We start from the raw sequence: 22,637 nt of genomic DNA, 5'->3' as shown, positions 1-22,637 counted from the left end.
TGCAGGTGCACAGGGCCCATGGGCTTGCATGGCCTTTGACCAAGGTACACTGCGTGCTACAGCAGTGTAGAATGGGCTGAGTCTGCTAGAGAGCTATTCCTTTGTAAATCAGTAGCATAAAGGAAGTCAGTCCAGGGGAATGGTCAGTCAGTAAAGCCACCAGGCTTTAACTACTGTGCAGGAAGTAATGCAATTGCTCCTAAAAGGATATAAAGTTGAAGATATAAAGTTCCAAATCAAAAAAATTGACACCAGTGATTTGGATGATGAATACCTACTGACTTAGTGAAAGGTAGTACAACAAGCTGATTTCTAACACTACACGACAGTGGAAAAATATTGAGATTGGAAAGCAGTTTCCAGAGAAATTGTTGCATTTGATTGTCCTTTAAAGCCCAGTACATAGTAATGGGTGAATTTAAATCATTATGTCACAGTAGAAAAGCAGCTTTGTCAACAATTTCTAGGGTAGGTTGTGAACAAGGAGTGAGATTCAGGTTTGTGACAGGGAGGGATGGGGGATGGGGCAAGACCCAGATTGCAGGTAGAGGGAGTAGGACCCCTTGAACGTCACCCACACTGTGAAATTAACAGCAGCCTACCTGTGTCTGGCCACCCCCCTTCCCGACCATGGGAGACACACACATTTCCAGAGGAGCTGAGGCAGGCTCAGCAGGAGGTCACGTTTCTAAAGGTGAGTGTGGTTAACCTGTCAAGTTGCTGAGGAGGACCCAGATTTGCAGAGGGCAGAGGAAATGACAATGTAGATGACTTAAGAATGAACTAGTCTGAGCTACTGCAGAAGTGCTATAACTAGGAGCAAAACCTTCCTTTTAAGATATACAGGCAGTATCTTTTTGTACACTTGTGATGCCACTGAGAAGAAAGGAATGTACTGAAGTGTCAAGAAGAGGAAAGCAAATTGTTGTATAGACAAAGGAATCTTTGACTTTGTGCTGCTGAATACAGAGTAAAATCATATTATTGTAAAAAGAAGTTTAGAAGTATATCACCTGGACTGGAACCTTATGCCAATTTTTGGAGAGGAATAGAGAGTCCCAGGGGGAGCTGGAAAAAGTTCCTGGCATAGGTCGAGTGCCCAGGGGCAGCAACATCCATGTGGAGGTGTGCAAAAGGGAGAGTGGGGAACTGAAGGAGAGTCCAGGTGCTATCAGGTCACTACAGTTTTCACCACGCAGGACCTGCAGGCCTGAAATGGAAAAGTTTGTGTATTAGAGACTCTTTCCTTTTTAGTGAACTTTTTCATGTTCATGGTTATAAGTACTCCAAGGTTATCTACATTTTTCAAAATAAAAAAATAATTATAATCTGAATTAGGAATTATAATTTGAATTACTAATTGTAGATTAAATGAGAAAATAATGTTTAAATTATATTTATGGAAGAAAGTGAAGGTAACAAATACACAATTAAGGAATGCAATATCTCCCAGATGATCATGCAGGTGAGGAGGTGGGCCACACTGGAAGTGCTCCACATGGGAGTCTCAGGAGGTCAGGTGAGGCTTGATGGGGGAGCTGAGGACATTCCCTGTAGGTCACACCCAGACCCTGGGCTACAGACCTCACACCTGCACTGGGAGGTGCACTCTGTTTAGAAAGATTATACCAGAAAATATATGTTTATACCAGAAAACCAATAGTGACCTTTTATCTGCTGGGAAACCTACTGCTAAATAGAAGAAACTAATGTGCATATGAATATGTAAAGTAGTAGTATTGATCTTGCTTTGCTTTCTCTCTCTTATTTCTCTATCTTTTCTCACAACCAGAATTTCCAGCAAATAGCTTATTTCACTATGGTAACTGAATTTTTTTCCTCCCAGGCTTTCTTGATGCCTAGAATCTGAGATTTTTTCTATTTCACAGTATTCTCACTGACCTACCTGGGTACTTTGTTTGGGAATCTTCTCATTGTCACTGTCACCACTGTTGACCAGAACCTGCACACACCCATGTACTTCTTCCTCTTGAAACTGTTTGTATTGGACATGTGCTACATTTCCATCACTGTCCCCAATGCCTATGTCAACTCTCTCATTGGCAACTGGACCATTTCAGTCACTGGCTGTGTAATCCAGAATTTCTTGGTCATTTTGTACATGTGTTGAACTTCTGTTACCATCATGGTCTGGGACCACTAGTGCCCATCTGCCAGCCCCTCCAGTATCCAGTATCCAGTCATCATGAACCCTCAGTTTTGTGTCCACATGACCCTGCCTTCCCTGCTCAGTGGTCTGCTGTATGCAGGTGTGCACACTGGGAACTCATTCCAGCTGTCCTTCTGCCAGTCAAACATGGTCCATCAGTTCTTCTGTGATGTCCCCTCTCTGTTGAGGCTCTCTTGCTCTGACACCACCAGCAACTTGGTCCTTATTCTTATCCCTATTATAGTCATTGGTGGTGGCTGCTTTGCTATAATAATCATGTCATATATTCGCATATTTTCTGGTGTGCTGAAATTTCCCACCATTGCCTCAAGGAAGGCCTTCTCCACCTGTACCTCTCACATCCTCTTGGTGTTCCTCTTCCTCAGTTCAAGCACAGGTGTGTACCTGAGGTCCTCAGCAACCTCTGCCACACTCCAGGACATGGTTCTCTTGTCTTTTACACCATGGTTCCTCCCTTCTTGAATCTTATCATCTAGAGTCTCAGGAACAAATAGGTAAAGGATGCTGGGAGATCACTAATGCAAAGAGAGTTATTCTTAGGGAAATAATAAAGGTGCATTTCAGCATTATCTTAATTTTACTCTTTGTGGTTCTTAGATAAAGCTCTTCACATCTACTTTCTTTTTCTATTAGGCACAGGGACTCTTGTCTAATTCCTAGGACTCTGATCCATTTTGAGTTGAGTTTTGTGCAGGGTGAGAGATAGGGGTTTATATTCCTTTTGCTACAGACGGATTTTCAGTTGTCCCAAAACTATGTGTTGAAGAAGTTATCTTTTCTCTGAAGTATTTTTGGCACCATTGTTTAGTATGTTATAACTGTATTCATGGGGGTTAATCTCTGTTGGTGTCTATTCTGTACCATTGGTCTACATGTCTATTTTGTTACTATAGCTGTGGTATAGTGTAAAGTTTGGTATTGAGATATCTCCTGCTTCACTCTGCTTCCTAAGAATTGCTTTGGCTATTCTGTGTCTTTTATTTTTCCAAATAAATTTTGTGATTTCTTTTTCTAGTTCTATGAAGAATGTCATTGGTATTTTAATTGGAATTGCATTAAATCTGTATAATATTTTTGTAGAGTATGGCCATTTTGACAACATTTATGTAATCATTATATGACCCAGCTGTACAATTCCTTGGTATTTACCCAAAAGAACTAAAATCAGTACACTACATTGAAACAGCCATATCATAGCTTATGGAAACTCAGTTTACAATAGCCAGTTATGAAACTAGTCAGATGGTGGTTGACAGATAAATGAATGAAGAAAATGTAAAAAATGTACATAGTAAAGTTTTATTCATTCAAAAGGAATAATTAAATTGTGGCATTTTCTGGTTAATGGATAGAAGAAGAAAGCATCATGCTAAGTGAAATAAGACAGACTCAGAATCTCAAAAGTCAAACAAATTCTTTCATGTGCAGAATCTAGAGGAAAGTAAGTGAGAAAACAGGGTTGGATATTATAAAGACATAGAGAAGATCAGTGGAATAGAGGAAGGAGATCCAGAGAAAGGAAGAAGGGATGGGGAAAAGGTTATGAATGTGTGTAAATGTACCACTGTGGATTCCAACTCTATGTGCATCCATAAAACTCCAATTGAAAATAAATAAATAAATGAGGATAAGGTAGATTAGTAGAATACACCAAGGGAATCAGAGAAATGAGGAGGGGAGAAAGGCAATCCAGGGTCTGAAATAGAGTAAATTAAGTTCCATGTGTGTATGATTATGTTAAAGTGAATCTTTATATACAACCAAAAAGCATTAATGAAAGCAAAATAAATTAAAAGTGTTCCATAAATAAATTCTGAGATAAGCAGTTTCTACCATTGGAACTGTAGCATATCAGGTAAATGCTGGGGACAAGTGGAGATATGACCCCTCAAAGCTGCAGAAGAGACCTCTGAAAGCAAGATCTATCCAGTGAACTTGGCATTGGGGGTTCTGAGCTGGATCTCACAATGCCAGGATGTGGACTTCTGGTAGGGAACTGTGCCTGGCCAATACAGGTATCCCTGAAGAGTTCAATGAGGCTGGTTCTCAATATGACCTGAGATAAAGCAGAAGAACCCAGTGACTGGTATTAACTGCTGTTATCACACACAGGGGAAACTGTAAAAAATAATGTATAATATGCCCAATTCTCAGGAATTACTGAGGAATAATTACAGAGGATTGATATGCATTGAACTACAGAAGATGTTGAGATAGAGAAGAAATTTTTTATTTTGATAATTTTGCCAACAATGGCTTTTCTGTTCATCATATTGTACTATTAAAAAATCAATTAAGCGGCTTAGGGTTGTGGCTTAGTTTTCTTAGTGTTTTCCTTGCATGTGTGAGGCACTGGGTTCAATCCTCAGCACCACATAAAAACAAATAAATAAAATAAAGGTATTGTATCTGTCCACAGCTAAAAGAAATATTTTTTTTAAAAATCAATAAGACAAAGCATTTTTTATAATAACATCAAACAATGTATATGCTTCAAAGGACTGGGATTCACATTAGAATAAGATGTACTCCATGTTTGTATAAATCTGTCAAAATATACCCTACTGTCATGTATAAGTAAAAACAACAATTTTTTTTAAATATGTCTAAACTACTTAGGAGTAAATGTAGACTAAAAATTGAACAATCTGTGGACTTAAAACTACAAAATATTGATGAGTGAAATTAAGACAGAAAAAATAAATGAAATTAGCCTGAATGCACACAGCTGGACCAGGAACTGAAGGCAAAAGGCCACCCATCTGGAGTTGCAGCTCCCTCTTATCTGTTTGGGGACACTGAGCCAGGCAGAGAAAAGATGTGGTAAGAGCAAAAGAGACAGTGGAGGAGATCAGAGCCCATAAGATATAATACACAGTAGATTTGATTTTCCTACCTTCATACCCACTGTAAGGGGAGACTCTGAACCAATATAAGGAGAGAGGAATGTCCCCTCAAATGTGTGATTGAAAGTGTGGGTTGTGTTAAACGTAGATAAATCAAATTTAAAAAAGGAGAGTAAAATGATATTGGCTAGTCATAACTTTCAGGTCAGTTGGTGGAACTCTTGTAGCTACAGTTGAGAAATCAGTGCAACAGTTAGTCCAACATCATATGAACAAACTTGTACTCAAATATTGGCATAAGTGTATCCCAAGATCAATCCACCTAGGTGCTGCCTGAACTGTGTACTTTCCATGTATTATATGTGAAAATATCTGACATTCTATATGTGGTCATAGTCTGTTGGTTGATCATTCTTCCACACTTCTGAAGTTGGGAAAAAATGTTATGTATGGACTTTGTCCTGATGATCAAACTTCTTTTTTAAAAATCAAGAATAAACTAATTTTAAATGAGAGACATTAGAAGCCACTGGGAAACACCCCTTTTACTAAGTCTATTAATGAAAATAGAACTATACAAAGTTAACCTCTGACATTCATGAAGCACTACTAAGGCAGAAGGTGTTGCACTAAATGCCTGCATCAAAAAAGCAGAAAGAGTAAGTGCAGACTCTACCATGACAATAGAAAACAGACAAATCACACCTATAAAAAGCAGTTGGAAAAGAAATTATAAACATTGGAACAGAAATAAGAAATCAAAACTAAATACCAATACAAAATATCAATGATACAAAAGCTTGTTTGTGAAAATAGAAACAATAGTAGCAAACCTTTAGTAATACTAACAATTAAAATTCCCCAAATGAATAAAATATCAGAAAATAAAAAGGAGATCTTTTCACTAATGCTACAGAAATGCAATGGCCTAACAACAACTCTTACCAACAAACACATACCAACATATTGGAAAATCTACAAGATCTGAATTATGAGAAAATATAAGAACTGGACATTGATATGACTAATAAATTTGAATCATGAATAACATTTTCACTACAGAAAACTCCAGCAGCTCATGGATTCACTACTGTTCTATCAAATATTCAAAGAGAAATGACAACATGTGTTCTGAAACCACTCCAGGGAACTGAAATGAACTTCAACTCCTCAAGTCACAATCCACAAAACCATCATTTTTCTAGATCCAAACAATAACACAACAATACCACAAAAAAAGGATTACACACACGTTTCCTTGATAAAGACATAGGAATGCATTCTCAGCAAAAACTAGAACACCGAATCCTAGAGCACATCAAAAAGATGGCACATGGTGTTCATTTGAAATCTATCCAGAGAGGCAACAAAGCCCACCAGACAGTGACTGACAAATCTTACACTATGTTAATAGAACAAAGGAATGAAATGGCTATTGCTGTATATATGAGCTTTTAAAAGTGCTGGTATACACATATAATGGAACTATATTCATCCACTAAAAGAATGAAATAGTGATAAATGCTATAATGTGAGCCAATTGGGACAACATCAGGCTGAGTGTAGTCATAAAAAAAGAGCACATACTGAATTATCTACTCATACAAAATCCCCAGGACATAAATTAAAATGTGGAGATTATACGTAGTGGCTTCAATTGACAGGAAGTAAAGTTGAGAAGGGAAAATGGATAGGTGTCTCATTAACAATGAAACAAATACTTGGGAGGTGTATGAATGTTGTACAATTGCATATTTTGTACATAACACTGAATTGAGAATTACAAACTGTTACAAAGGCTAAATTCATGACATGTGCCTTTCATCTCCAAGATAAGAAACTTTGCAGCTAAAATGCAGACAGCATGAGATATTTCCCACTTACAGGTTGGGGAGTGAGTGAGAGTTGCTCACCACCCTCAGTGTTAACTGATCCCCATAAACACCCCTAACTCACAGAGGTGAAGGAGGACTGAGATGAAAACACACAGTGAGCACCATCAGTCTCTCCTCAGTGTTACCCAATTCTCAATAACCACTTAGGGTGATGCCCAGCAGAGGAATTCCATTGTGTCATCCACTGTCTACATTGGCACATGTCCAGGTCCTCTCTCCTGGGCTCTGGAAGTGCTGCTGCCTGGTGATGTGCTCAGGCCTCCTCCTGTCTCTGCTTAGCTCTGGGTACCCTGGGGCTCTGCTCCCACTGGCCAGGCACCAGGTTTACATAAAGAAGAGATGACTAGGGTTCCCACATCCCACATGGCACTGTGCCGACTGTACAAATCCAACCTGGCTGCAGACATGTTAGATGGGAGATGCCAAGGAGAGACTCAGTTCTGCTCAGGAGTGAGTACTTGGCATTTAGAATCTAGAGGAATATGAGCCTCATCTTTATTCTGCTCAGCAAACTGCAATTTCATCCAGATTGTCAGCTAGACCAGAAACTTAATTCTGCAGAGAATAACTGGCACACAGAAGTCTTGTAAACACTGTAGTTTTGTGATGATTTCTATTCTTCACTAGTAATATACCTGGAGTGTAGTGGACATCTGCAAGTGTTTGCAAGTACCACATGTGATAGTTGTTCATGCTGCCTCTTGTGGGTTTAAAATCCTTCTTTTCAATTAGCTTTTACTTACCACACACACAAATGCAGAAACTTATGTGCACAGATTTGAGGGATAACAAAGAAATATATTCAGATTAAGGCATCAGGGACTCAATGCCAAATATCTTGCAGGTGACAGGGAGGTAGATATGAATTCATTTATGCAAATTACATACTTACATATTTTTCAGTAGCTGTGGAAAATAAAAACATCTCATATTGTATACAATTTTCATTGTAGCATTTTGAATTTATCAACCTCAACTTTGTGCGCTGATCACAAATATATTTTCTTTTTCAATAATTTTTCACATTTTATATTAAAGGTTTATCAAATGTGAGTATGAGGATGTGTAGCCATTGGTATAAATAAAAGAAAAAAAAAAGAGACTTGTGCAGCTTTCAGAAGAACCTTATGAAAGTCAGGAAGTAATAAAGTGCCCCTCAGCATTCCTCTGTGGCTGATCAACATTATTAAGACATAATTGTTAATACAGAAAAATATAATTTAGAAAATAATGAATTCCTGTATCTTACAACTCAAGAAATCTTTACATTTTTACATGCAATCTGTGTACCATACCTTTCCTCATGTTAAGCACTGTCAAGAGAAGTACCAAAAGGAAAAGCTCCCACTTAAGAAGGAAAGCACTTGGAGCCGTCCCTCTTATATTTGAGCATTAAACACATGGTAACTTCTCCTCCTACTTCTGTTCCTGGGCTCATGCTACCTGAGATTTGCTTTATTTATGTCCCTATCTTTGTACTTTTCTGAAGGAATTTTCAATGATCACTTTCACCCTTTAAAGGAGAATGTAGTTCTGAAAACTCTAAAATTGTTAAGGTCAAGCTACAGAAACTAAACTTTACCTCTTATGTTAAATATTCTAGATTCACAAAGTAACCATATTTTGTACATCTGCAGGAATACTCTGAGTGCCCATGAACATTAGGTGGTGATTCATATATTTATTGCATCACATCCATAATCAGAAATTTCTTAAGAGACTCATCCAGGAAAACAGTAAGTCAAATTTAGAGAAGAATTTTTCAAGTTGAAGTTGAATCACATAAGCAAAGAAGAATTAAGCTCATAGAATTCAATCTATTTACTGGAGAATTTACTAAGTTCCTTTGGAGAAACAAAAAGAGTACAAGTATTATTAGGAAAAACTAGAAAAAAGAAAATGTCTGTATAGCTCTGTGCTAGCTTCCAGATCCCAAATAAATATTGAATTGTCTGTCTTATATTTGGCACAAATGTCTAGGGGTGGTTGGCAAGGACCCCTGGAGTGCGAGAAGTCAGTATACAAGGGTGAAAACCTGCAAGGTTTTTAATATGGATTTGTCTCATCACCCAACATCTTCTGAACTAGTCAAATTTATTTACTTTCTTACACTTTGTATCATTGTATTACTTCTCTCATAATAATGAAATTATTTTAAAATATCAATACCTTTATTCTTTCTAAAACATCAGCATGTGAAACACCTGTAGCCATATTTGTATCATTGGTAAACACCTGTTGACAAATTACTGCTTTAAAGAGAGCTGACTTTGCAAGTGCACAGACCCTTGGGTTTGCATGACCTCATAGCAGCCTGCACTGTGTGTGTTACATCAGTGTAGAAGGGGCAGAGCCTGCTTGGGAGCTCTTTATCTACAAATCAGATTTATCTAGAATACAGAAAGCCAGTGCAGGTGAGTAGTCAGTCAACAAAGTCACCAGGAATTATTTCACTAACCACTGGGCAGGAAGTCATGCACTTGCTACTAAAAGGAGAAAAACACAAATGATACAATGTCCAAAGTCAAGAAATTTGTACTAGTGATTTGAGTGATGAATACATACTTGTTTAATGAAGGGTAGTATGATGTACTGTTACTAACAGTACATAAAAGTGAAAAAAAATAAATTGTACAGAGTTCCCAGAGAAAAATTTTCATTTGAGTCTCTATTGTAGCCCAATACATAGTAATGGAGAAAGTAAAATTAACATGTCAAGTAGAAAAGAGGCTGTGTCCCAAAGTCCAAGGACCATGCTGTGAACAATGATGTCACTCAGGTGTGAGCTTCAGGTTTGTGTCAGGGAGGAATCAGGCAGGGGAGAAACAGATTGCAGGTAGATTGAGTGGGACCACTGGAAATTCACCCACACTGTGAAATTAACACCAACCTATCTGTGTCTGCACACCCACCCTTGAACCTTGGGGACACACACATTACCAGTGGAGCCCAAGCAGGCTCAACAGGAAGATGGCTTTTCTAAGGGTGAGTGTAGTTAAACTAGCAAGGTGCTAAGGAGAACCCAGGTTTTCAGAGATTAAAGGAAATGACAATGTAGGAGACTCAATATTGAACTGTCGGAGCTACTTCAGAAGTGTTTTAACTATGAGCAAAACCTTCCTTTAGGAAATGTAGTCAGTATAATTCTGTATACTTATGATGTCTTTGAGAAGAAAGGAAGATAATGGAAGGTGTCAAGAAGAAGTAAGCAAACTATTATATCGGAAAAGAATCTTCAACTTCATGGTGCTGAACACAGAGTAAAAACATATTAAGGTAAAAAAATGGAAGTTTAGGAGAATGTCAGCTGGCCTGGAAACTGGAGACTTTAAAGACCTCACACTGATGTGTTGGAGAAGAAAAGAGAGCCTCAGCTGGAGCTGGGTCAGATCCCTGTCTGAAGGCATGAGGCTGTGAGACAGCCCTGTCCATGTCCTGGGGAAGCAGCAGGGAGAGTGGGGAACAGCAGGAGAATCCAGGGGCAGTCAGATCACCCCAGTTTTCCACAGAATGATCCTGTGGGCCTGAAAGGGAAACTTTGAATTCTTGAGATGCATTTCCATGAATAAAAGTTTTTCATGTTCCTGGTGTTAAGTATTTCAAGGTTATGGTCATATTCCAATGTAGAAATGTTAAAAAAATAATTATAATTTGAATTGTTATTCATGATTTGAATTGTTAAGAATTGATAAGTGGCAAAATAATGTTATAAATGTATTTATGGAAGAGAATGAAAGCAATTAATTTATTAGTTAAAGACAGCATTAAAGAACACACTGTCACACAGGTGGCCATGCAGAAGAGGTGGGCAACCCTGGAAGTGCTCTGCATGGAGTCTCAGGAGGTCAGGGGAGGCCTGATGGGGAGCTGAGGACAGGCCCTGTAGGTCACGCCCAGACCCTGGGCTGCAGACCTCCACACCTGCACTGGGAAGAGCACTCTGCTCAGAAATGAGTAAACATATCAGAAAACTAAGAGTGACCTTCCTCTCCAGGGAAAGCTACTGCAAAGTACAAGAAAACACTTTGGACATGAGGATCATTATATTATTCATTATAATTGTATTATTCATGCTTTTTTCCCTTCCTCCCTCTTCTCTCTTTCGCTTCTCAGAGAACCAGAATTTCCAGCAAATGGTAAATGTCACCATGGTAACTGAATTTCTCCTCCTGGCCTCTCCTGATGGCTGGGATACGAGTTTCCTCTATTTCACAGTATTCCTAATGACCTACCTGGGTACCTTGTTAGGGAACCTTCTCATCATCACTGTCACCACTGCTGACCAGAACCTGCACACACTCATGTCCTTCTTCCTCAGGAACCTGTCCATCTTGGACATGTGCTTCATTTCCATCACTGTCCCCATTGCCTGTGTCAACTCTCTCACTGGCAACAGGGCCATTTCAGTGGCTGGCTGTGCAACCCAGATCTTCTTGTTCATTTTCTGTGCATGTGTTGAACTTCTGTTTCTCACCATCATGGCCTGGGACCACTATGTGGCCATCTGCCAGCCCCTCCAGTACCCCCTCATCATGAACCCTCAGATTTGTGTCCACATGACCCTGGCTTCCCTGCTCAGTGGTCTGCTGTATGCAGGTGTGCACACTGGGAACACATTCCGGCTGTCCTTCTGTCAGTCAAATGTGGTCTATCAGTTTTTCTGTGACATCCCCTCTCTGCTGAGGCTCTCTTGCTCTGACACCACCAGTAACATGGTCCTTATTCTTGTCTCTATTATAGTCACTGGTAGTGGATGCTTTGCTATAATAATCATGTCATATATTCACATATTTTCTGCTGTGCTGAAATTTCCCACCAGAGCAGCAGGGAAGGCCTTCTCCACCTGCACCCCTCACATCCTCGTGTTTTCCGTGTTCCTCAGTTCCAGCACAGGTGTGTACCTGAGGCCCTCAGCAACCTCTGACACCCTCCAGGACATGGTTCTCTCTGCCTTTTACACCATGGTTCCTCCCTTCCTGAATCCTCTCCTCTACAGTCTCAGGAACAAACAGGTAAAGGAAGCTGTGAGGAGAGTAATTCAAAGACAGTTGTTCTCAGGGAAATGATAAAGATGCCTTTCAGCATCATCCTAATTTTTCTGAGTGAAGTTCAAGATTAGATGTTCTTCATATCTGGGTGACACAAGTTAAACTGCCAACTCTAATGTCACTTTGTTTGAATATGAGATTTTTTTATTAATTGATTTTTTGATTTACTGTATTATTCCATGGATCCTTTATAAAATGTGTAATTTAATCAATGTATCTTTTAATGAGTGAATATAATTTAATATATTTGTTGAAATCATTTGTGGAGACATGCGTTAGAGATTCATCAAATACATTGCAGTACTTGTATCAAGCACTGTCACAGAGGAAAACTTTACCAGTTAAATCTGAAAAAACTTACAGTCACTTAATATGCTCTTATTCAGAGAAACATCAAGCAAATTTCTGAGCACTGTCGTACCAAACAGTGCCAATTTAACTACTTTGAATATATGCAATAATTAAATCCTAAAGAAGTTATGACCAATCTCTCTGGATCATTAGAAAAGTAATTACTTGTCCACAAATAAACAGAGGGCCATGTTTACCACACCATGTCCAGACAGTCAAATCCATCCACCAGGAAGAGCACCCAGTGCTTCCTTGGCAGTGGCCACTGCCAGTCTTTTATTATGTCCATGAGTGACACAGTGTGGGGGACAAAGTCTGGAGCATGAGTTGCAGGTCACCTGTGATGGTTTACCTCCCACACATCTTACTTCTGTGACATCTATGCTAATGTGCCAGGCCTCTAAATTATGACATGGTGGACCATTATTTTCTGGCCTTAATTTCTGACTTGGGTCAACTCTTAAATTTCCCCCAGTTTACTGTACTTCTAAAAGTACATCTGTCTGTGCTTGTTCCCTAAAACCTTATGGCAGTGTATGTGCTCTCTGTTATTATTATTATTATTATTATTATTATTATTATTATTATTATTATCATCATCATCATCATCATCATCATCATCATTATTTTCATTCTTCTTCTTCTTTTTTTAACCAAAGAATGAACTTAAGTTCTCATCCCAGCCCCTTTTTTTGTGTTTTACTTAGAACGGGGTCTTGCTAAGTGGCTTCAGGCCTTGCTCCATTGCTAATGCTGTCTTGGAACCTCCTGCCTTAGCCTCCTGAGGCACTGTGATTGCAGGCTTGCACCACCACACCTGTCTTGTGGCAGTCTTTCATCATCTCCCACAGGTTATTTTTCCCCAAGTATTCTAATGTCCTCACAGGCATGTACTTTGAAAATTATCAATAATAACTTACATATGCTTAATAACAAGTTTATCTAAGATTACTTATATAATACAATGATAAAAAATATTTATATAACATCACATTCAAGATTTTAAATTACAAATTCAGAAAAACAATTTGTTCACCATTACACTAATATGAAAATATGGAGAAAAGCATAAATGTACTTATTACCTAAGAAAATACAAAATAATAAACATATATGACTAATTGATGAATACACTTATTAAAGTTTTTAAGCAAGGGAATTCTTGTGGTAAGAGCAGATGAGCACCCCAGCACTGACTGCTGCAGGAAGCCTTGAATTGCTTAACAGGATCCAACCATCCCCACACTGTTTCCCATGGCTTCTGGTTCTCACTGTTCCAATATTCCCTGCTAGAACAGAAATACCTTCAAAACCCCCAGATAAATTCTGTACACTCCACCTTTATATGTTTTTCCTCTACAACTATAGTTTACTGAATCCTAGTGTGTGGTATTGGATATTTTACGTGGATGAGAGGGCTAGTTAAATTAATTTTAAATTGAATGTAAAAAGTTGGAAAGAAATTAAATTATAAACACCAATTCTATTTTTTGTATAGATGGTAATTTTTTATTTGTCCTAATTAATTAGTTTTACATGGCAGCCAAAGGCATTTTGTCACATTGTACATAATTGGAGCACAACTTCTCATCCTCTGGCTGTACATGAGGCAGAGTCATGTGTGGTGCAATCACACATCTATATAAAATAATAATGTCCTCATTCCACTGTTTTCCCACCCCACACTCCCCTACCCTCACTCCCCTCTGTCCAGTTTAAAGTTTCTCCATTCTTCCCTAGCCCTCCCACCAGTACAGATCAACATCTGTGTAAAAGAGAAAACACTGGGCCTTTGGTTTTTATGAATTGGCTTATTCCATCAGCATGATATTCTGCAGCTTTGTCCATTTACCTGCAAATGCCAAATATCATCCTTTTTTAATGCTGAGTAGTATTCCATTTATATATACCACATTTCCTTCATCCATTCTGTTGAAGGGCACCTGGGTTTGTTCCATAGTTTAGCTATTGTGAATTGAGCTGCCATAAATATTGATGTGGCTGTGTCACAATAGTTTGCTGACATTTTCCTTTAGATATAAACCAAAGAGTGGGATAGCTGGGTCAAGTGGTGGTTTGTAGCAGTTCTGTGTTTGAGATTGGGTCTCTGATAAACTTCATGACTGTCACATGCTTGGTGGCTAGCAAGTTTCTGTGCAAAGCTGCCTGGCTGCTGGAAAACTTCCAGGTTAAAGACAGGGGATGTCAGGCCACTGTAGCAATGTTCTTCAGGAGGGTTTCCATTTTGATCTTAGGCACATAGCTCCTGGGAATAAAAGAATTTGTTGGCTAGAAAACTACAATGTTTTATCAAGGGTGCTCTTGGAACTGCCCTCCTAATAGTAACTTCAGACAAAGGACTTTCTGGAGAGCTGCACAACGCTCCTGACATCGCATATTGTAACTGTGAAATGTAACTGCAGAATAAGCAACCTTACTGATACTCCAAATAATAATGTGGTTATGGTACTAATGAACTAATGTAACCTATTGTTATAAAAAATGTGGACGCTTGGACAAAGAACCACTCTGTTATTCTAAATTTTCTGCAGAGTCTCTATACTCTTTTCCAGAGTGTTTGCACCAATTTGTAGTCCCGCCTGCAATGTATGAGTATACATTTTTACCCACCTTCTTGCCAATGCTTATTTGTATTCTTCATAATTTCCATTCTGAGTGGAGTGAGATAAAAATCTTAGAGTAGTTTTAGTTTACATTTCTCTAATTGCTACAGATGTTGAACATTTTTCATATATTTTTTGATCAATTGTATTTCTTCTTCTTGTACAGTGTCTGTTCAGTTATTTAGCCCATTTGTTGATTGGATTATTTGCTTTTTTCTCTCATATTTTGAGTTAAGTTTTTTGAGTTCTTTATATATCCGGGAGATTAGCACACTACCTGAGTTGAATATGGTAAAGATTTTCTCTTGTTCTGTAGGATGTCTCTTCATGTTATTATTTGTTTCTTTTCTGAGAAAAAGCTTTTTAGTTTGACTCCATTCCAAAAGTCAGCCCAATTTTTTATCATGTCAGCTTACCACTGGACTTCCTTAAAAAGATTCCTAAAGCTCAACAAGGAAAATTAAGAATCAACAAGTGGCATGGATTCAAACTAAGAAGCAAACACCTGTACTATCGAAAGGTGTCCCTCTTGATAAAAGCTGTTGGATATTTAAGATATTTAAGATCATAAGATCTGGTAGCAAAAGATATGAAAAATGGAAACATTGGTATAAGAACTTTGTGACATCTCAAATCTTTTGTCAAATAGCTCAAAACCCTGCAGGTGCATGAGAATGGTATAAAATTTCTGCAGAATTTACAAAACCATTCTCTTTGTGTATTAGTCATGAACAAAGAAATAGGTTTTTTATAGTAATATAAATTATGTGAAAGATATCTATTGAAAAGTGAGCTCTTCTGAAATATTAACTCTACCTTTTAAGGAAACAATATTTAAGAGTGCTTGTTAGAGCCTTTATTATGATTATGTTTTTTCAGTGTTTTGTAGAACCAAAACTTCAGAAGACAAAAGACTTAGAACAACACGTAGTTAGAAATTTCATGAGAGTTTAGCAACCAAGAAGAAAATGTAGTAACTTATTCTATAGTGTGTTTTAAGGTAATATTCATGACTGAGAATATTATGCCAGAACATTCAGACTTTTCTAAGTTTTATAATGACTTTAGAATATTTATATTGATGCCAGAGATTTATTGCATTTTAAAATAAAAGCAGTTGTTGATATTAGTACAGTAAAAAACAAATTGGATCAGAGTTTTAAAGGGACTGTTTAAGAAACTAGGGCCACGGAAGGTATAATTGTAATAGATACCAACACATAAAGAGATGCTAAGCATTTCACACAGAGACAACAGGAAAGTGGATGAGAGTATCTAAGGAATTTTTCTTTTTAATACTGGGGTTTAACCTGAAGATCATTCAACCACTGAGGCATATCCTCAGTCCTATTTTGTATTTTAGTTAGAGACAGGGCCTCACTGAGTTGCTTAGTGCCTTGCTGTTGCTGAGACTAGCTTTGAACTCGCAATTCTCCTGCTTCAGCCTCAGGAGCTATTGGGATGATATGTATGCACCACAGTGCCTGGCGTTTTTTTGGTTTTTTTTCAGGTATTTTTGTCACAGCAATGCAAAACTCACCGAAAGTGTTTCGAAACATAATCATAGAGAGTGTAGAGTGTTTACCAGAGAAGTCAAATATGACAAAACTTAAGATAACCAAACAAATCAGTCAAATTGTACTAGATAATGAAAAAATATGTCCACAAAGAGATATGTTGATTAAAATATTTCTGGCATATGCAAATAATGGTTTGTCATTCATCTTTCAGAAATGAACAAATGATACATGCTACAAGGTGGACTAATTTCAATGATGTTACACTCACTTCAGCCAGAATACACATCATATACTGAGTGACTTTATTTATACAAAATTTCACAAATATATAAAGTCAAAGATACAGAATACATTTAGTGTTTTCCAGTGACTGCAATTAGGGATAATATGGACAATGTGTGTAATGGGTGAGGTGGTCAATTTGAAGTAAAAATTATTTTGGAGAAAGATGTAGCTGGAAATTGTACATTTATGCAGTGCAGTAACTAACACTGACTTGAGAACTGTAAACTGTTACAAAGGTTAATTTTAAATCATGTGGATTTCATCTTAATGATGAGAAACTTTTGCTGAACTGGAGGCAGTTTTAGATGTTTCCCTCTTACAGGTTGGTGAATGAGTGAGAGCTGCCCACCACACTTAATGTTAACTAATCCATACAAACACCTACTGCTAACTCACACTGAGGTGAAGGAGAGCAGAGATGAAAACACACATAGTGAGAATGATCAGGTCTCTCTTCAGTGTCATTGTTTGTCAATAACAACTAAAGTCAATACCCAGCAGAGGAGTTCCCATGTGTCATCCACTATCCATGCTGGCATGTTGCCAGTTCCTCTCTCCTGGGCTCTGTGGGTTCCACTGCCTGATAGAGGGCTCAGGCCTCCTGCTGCCTCTGCAGGCTGAGCTCTGGGCTCCCTGGGGCCCTGCTCCCTAGGGCCAGGTACCATGCTCACATAAAGCAGTGGTGACTGAGCTCCCCACATCCCACATGGCACTGGGGTGACTGGACAGATACACATTGGCTGCACACACAGTGGATGGGAGAAGCCATGGAGAGATGTGGTTCTGCACCATTGTGGAGAACAGGAGACACTCAGTAGTGAGTACTTGGCATTTAGAGTCCAAATGCATCTAAGATTCATAATTATTTTGCTCTGCAAATTGCAATTTCAGCCTCTTTAAAGAGCAGTACATACTAATGGTGAAAATTAAATCAATTATGTCTTGGTAGAAAAGGGGCTCGGTCAACAAGATCAAGGATATGCTGTGAACAAGGAGGTCACTGAAGTGTGAGTTCATGTTTGTGTCAGGGGCTAGCAAAAGATTGCAGGTAGATTAAGTAGGACCCCTTGAACTTTACCCACACTGTGAAATTAACAGTAATGTTCATGAGTCTGGCCACCCAACAACTGACCTTGGGGGACACACACATTTTCAGAGAAGCCCAGGCAGGCTCATCAGGAAGGTCTCTTTTCTAAGGGTGAGTGTGGTTAACCTGGCAAGGTGCTGAGGGGGACCCAGGTTGCAGAGGGCTGAGGAGATAATGATTTTGGTGACAAAGGTTTGAACCAGTCTGAGATGCTGCAGGAGTGCTATATCTATGTGCAAAACTCCTTTTAGGGTATGCAGTCAGTATCTTTCTGTACACTTATGATAACTTTAAGAAGATTGGTAAACAAGAAGAGGTGTCAAAAAGAAAAGGAACAATGGTTGTCTAGACAAAAGAATCTTCAACTTCATGGTGCTGAGCACTGAGTAAAAACATATTAAGGTAAAAATTTCAGTCTCTAAAGACCTTACACTGATCTGCTGGAGGAAAAAAAAATAGCCCCTGGGGGAGCTGAAACAGGTCTGGTGAGCATGTATGAGTTTTTTATGTCCATGATGATAAAGTCTCTGAAACCATACCTACAAAAATATTTATAAATTATAATTTGAATTATTCAGTGTGGATACAAAGGCAAAAAAGTGGTGAACATTCATTTATGGAAGACAATGAGGTAACTAAGTTACAGAGCATTAAAGAACACACTGTCACACAGGTCTCAAACAGGAAAGAAGGTGACCAATGCTTGCTAGTGCTCTGCATGGGAGTCTCAGGAGGTCAAAGTAGGCCTGATGAGGAGCTGAGGACAAGCTCTGAACATCACCCACAGACCCTGGGCTGCAGACCTCCACTCCTGCACTGGGAGGTGCACTATGCTTAAAAATGATTAAAAATATCAGAAAACAAAGAGTGACCTTTCCTCTGTAAGGAAAGCTAATGCAAAATACAAGAAAATAATCTGGACATAAATATGTAAAACAATTGTATTAATTATTTTTTCCTTCCTCTCTCTTATCTCTTTATCTTCCAGGCAACCAGATTTTCCAGCAAATGGCCAATTCCACCATGGTAACTGAATTTCTCCTCCTGGGGTCTCCTGATGGCTGGAATCTGAGTTTCCTCTATTTCATAGTATTCCCAATGACCTATCTGGGTACCTTGTTAGGGAACCTTCTCATTGTCACTGTCACCACTGTTGACCAGAACCTGCACACACCCATGTACTTCTTCCTCAGGCACCTTTCAATTTTGGACATGTGCTTCATTTCCATCACTGTCCCCAATGCCTGTGTCAACTCTCTCACTATCAACTGGGTCATTTCAGTGACTGGTTGTGCAACACAGATCCTCTTGGTCCTTTTTTGTGCATATGTAGAGATTTTGATTCTCTCCATCATGGCCTGGGACCGCTATGTGGCCATCTGCCAGCCCCTCCAGTACCCCCTCATCATGAACCCTCAGTTTTGTGTCCGCATGACCCTGGCTTCCCTACTCAGTGGTCTGCTGTATGCAGGTGTACACACTGGGAACACATTCCGGCTGTCTTTCTGCCAGTCAAACGTGGTCCCTCAGTTCTTCTGTGACGTCCCTTCTCTGCTGAGGCTCTCCTGCTCTGACACCACCAGCAATGTGGTCCTTATTCTTGTCTCTGCTGTGGTCATTTGTGGTGGCTGCTTCCTTTTTATTGCCATGTCATATATTCGCATATTTTCTGCTGTGCTGAAATTTCCCACCAGAGCTGCAGGGAAGGCCTTCTTCACCTGCACCCCTCACATCCTCATGGTGTCCTTCTTCCTCAGTTCCAGCACAGGTGTGTACCTGAGGTCCTCAGGAACCTCTGCCACCCTCCAGGACATGGTTCTCTCTGCCTTTTATACCATGAGTCCTCCCTTCCTGAATCCTCTCATCTATAGTCTCAGGAATAAACAGGTAAAGGAAGCTGTGAGGAGAGTAATGCAAAGACAGTTGTTGTTAGGGAAATGATAAAGATAACGTTTCAGCATCATGCTAATTTCATTGATCATGTTTCTTAATTAGATACAATACTCTTCATATTTGTGCTTTACAAGTTACCTTGTCTACCTTTCTATTACATTATTAGAAGCTGAGTTATTTCATAAGGTATATTTCTGTGACTTAACATATCATTTCTTTTTGGGACTGATTTATTTTATTTTTTTTAAATTTTTTATTGTTGGTTGTTCAAAACATTACATAGTTCTTGATATATCATATTTCACACTTTGATTCAAGTGGGTTATGAACTCCCATTTTTACACCGTATAGAGATTGCAGAATCACATCAGTTACACATCCATTGATTTACATGTCGCCATACTAGTGTCTGTTGTATTCTGCTGCCTTTCCTATCCTCTACTATCCCCCCTCCCCTCCCCTCCCCTCCCCTCCCCTCTTCTCTCTCTACCCCCTCTACTGGCATTCATTTCTCCCCCTTGTATTATTTTTCCCTTTCCCCTCACTTCCTCTTGTATATAATTTTGTATAACCCTGAGGGTCTCCTTCCATTTCCATGGACCTATAATAGAATGTGTAATTTCATCAATGCATCTTTTAATGATTAAATATAATTCAATATATTTGATGAAATCATTTGTGGTTATATATTTTAAAGAATCAACCCATATGTCAATTACCTATATCTAGTACTGACACCAAAGAAAACTCTAGGAGATAATTTATTCTTATATAATTTGCTCTTATTCAGAACAGTGTAGAACCAACTTGTAAAGACTGTGATACATAATTTGTCAATTTATTTACTTTTAAAATATATAAAAAATCAAATCCTAAAGAAGTTATAGCCAAAATGTAAAGAATTTAACAGTAATATTTTTCTCCATCTGGACCAGGCAAGAAGAAGAGACTTCTTTCTTGAAGTAAAGAGAGAGCAATGGTTAATGCACCTTGTGTCCCAACATTCACATCTTTCCACAGGGAGCAGGAGCCTGTGCTTCTTTGGCCATGACAGGGGCCAATCTTTGATTTTGTCCATGAATTGAAGTCAGCTTTCTGATGTTTGTCTTCCACACATCTTACTCCTGTAGTGTTGTGCTAATGACTTAGTCCTAATAATCATGGAGAAATGGACCATAGTTGCCTGGCACATGTGTCTGGGCTATGCCAACTCTTACATTTCCTCTAACTTTTCTCGAATTTGTAATGTAAACTTCTATCTTTATTTGTGATAGTCATTTTGTTGTTTTTGTTGTTGGTAGTGTTATATTTATTTATTTATTTTAAATTTTAATTTGTTATATATGACAGCAGAATTCATTATGATCTATACTGCACATATAGAGCACAATTTTTTTTATTTTTTTTAAATAAGTGACAGCAGAATGCATTTTATTTCTTATTACACATAGACAGCACATTTTTTATATCTCTGTTTGTATATAAAGTATGTTCACGCCAATTCATGTCTTCATACATGTACTTTGGATAATGATGTCCCTCACATTCTGCCAACCTTGCTAACACACTGCTCCCTCCTTCCCCTCCCATTCCTCTGTCCTATCCTTGCTAATACCCTGCCCCCTCTCTTCCCCTCCCATCTCTCTTCACTATCTAGAGTTCATCTATTCCTCCCACGCTCCCCCTCCCTACCCACTATGAATCAATCTCCTTATGTCAGAGAAAACATTCGGCATTTGTTTTTTGGGATTGGCTAACTTCACTTAGAATTATCTTCTCCAATGCCATCCATTTACCTGCAAATGCCATGATATTATTGTGGTTTACTGCTGAGTTATTTTCCATTGTGTGTACATGCCACTTTTTTTAATACCTTCATCTACTGAAGGGCATCTAGACTGGTTCCACAGTTTAGCTATTGTGAATTGTGCTGCTATAAACATTGATGTGGCTGTGTTGCTGTAGAATGCTATTTTTAAGTCCTTTGGATATAGACTGAAAAGAGGGATAGCTGGGTCAAATGGTGGTCCAATTCCAAGTTTTCCAAGGAATCTCCATACTGCTTTCCATATTGGCTGCACCAATTTTCAGTCACACCATCCATGTATGAGTGTACCTTTCCCCCCACATCCTCGCCACCTCTTATTGTTGTGTGTCTTCATAATAGCTGGCATTATTAAATGAGAGAGATAAAATCTTAGGGTAATTTTGACTTGCATTTCTCTAATTGCTAGCAATGATGAACATTTTTCATAAATATGTTCATTTATTGTATATCCTCTTCTGAGAAGTGTCTGTTCAGGTCTTTGGCCATTTATTGATTGGATTATTTGCTTTTTGGTGTTTAGCTTTTTGAGTTCTTTAAATACTCTAGAGATTAGTGCTCTACCTGATGTATGAAAGGTAAAAATTTGCTGCCAGATGTAGGCTCTGTATTCACCTCACAGATTATTTCTTTTGCTGAGAAGAAACACTTTAGTTTGAATCCATCCATCCCATTTATTGATTCTTAGTTTTAATTCTTGCACTATATGAGTCTTATTTAGGAAGTTGGGGCCTAATACCATGTGATGAAAATTAGGGCCTATTTTTTTCTTCTATTAGGCTCAGGTCCTCTGGTTTATTTCCTAGGTCCTTGATCCACTTTTGTAAAGTTTTTTGCATGGTGACAGAGATTTAATTTCATTTTGTTGTGTATAACATTTCAGTTTTCTCAGCACCATATTTTGAAGAGGCTATCTTTTCTCTAATGCAAGTTTTTGGTACCTTTGTCTAATATAATTGTAATTTTGTGGGCTAGTCTCTGTGTCCTCTATTGTGTACCATTGGTCAACTAGTCTTTTCTGGTGCCAATACCCTGCTCTTTTTGTTTCTATTGCTCTGTAGTATAGTTTAAG

The 22,637-nt window shown here is 38.5% G+C and overlaps 2 protein-coding genes and 1 pseudogene across 2 annotated transcripts; all 3 read left to right on the top strand.

Annotated features, from left to right (window-relative positions):
• The first annotated feature begins 630 nt into the window (after window positions 1-630).
• On the top strand, window positions 631-2,739 carry LOC139703661 (olfactory receptor 14C36-like; annotated as a pseudogene).
• Window positions 2,740-11,065: 8,326 nt separating this feature from the next.
• Window positions 11,066-11,998, top strand: LOC114108453 (olfactory receptor 14C36-like). The gene has a single exon (XM_027956084.2). It carries the CDS (start codon window positions 11,066-11,068, stop codon window positions 11,996-11,998), a length of 933 nt encoding a protein of 310 aa, XP_027811885.2.
• A 6,857-nt stretch (window positions 11,999-18,855) lies between these two features.
• On the top strand, window positions 18,856-19,788 carry LOC114108452 (olfactory receptor 14C36-like). Its single transcript, XM_027956083.2, has one exon. The coding sequence runs from the start codon at window positions 18,856-18,858 to the stop codon at window positions 19,786-19,788; it is 933 nt and encodes a 310-aa protein (XP_027811884.2).
• The last annotated feature ends 2,849 nt before the right edge of the window (window positions 19,789-22,637 follow it).

Source organism: Marmota flaviventris, assembly GCF_047511675.1.
Source record: "Marmota flaviventris isolate mMarFla1 chromosome 5 unlocalized genomic scaffold, mMarFla1.hap1 SUPER_5_unloc_2, whole genome shotgun sequence".
In the NCBI taxonomy this organism is placed as follows: domain Eukaryota; kingdom Metazoa; phylum Chordata; class Mammalia; order Rodentia; family Sciuridae; genus Marmota; species Marmota flaviventris.
This window is presented reverse-complemented; position numbering and strand designations above follow the sequence as displayed.

Coding starts and splice junctions, on each gene's coding strand:
- LOC114108453 (XM_027956084.2), top strand. CDS start 11,066: ATGGTAAATGTCACCATGGTAACTGAATTTCTCCTCCTGGCCTCTCCT.
- LOC114108452 (XM_027956083.2), top strand. CDS start 18,856: ATGGCCAATTCCACCATGGTAACTGAATTTCTCCTCCTGGGGTCTCCT.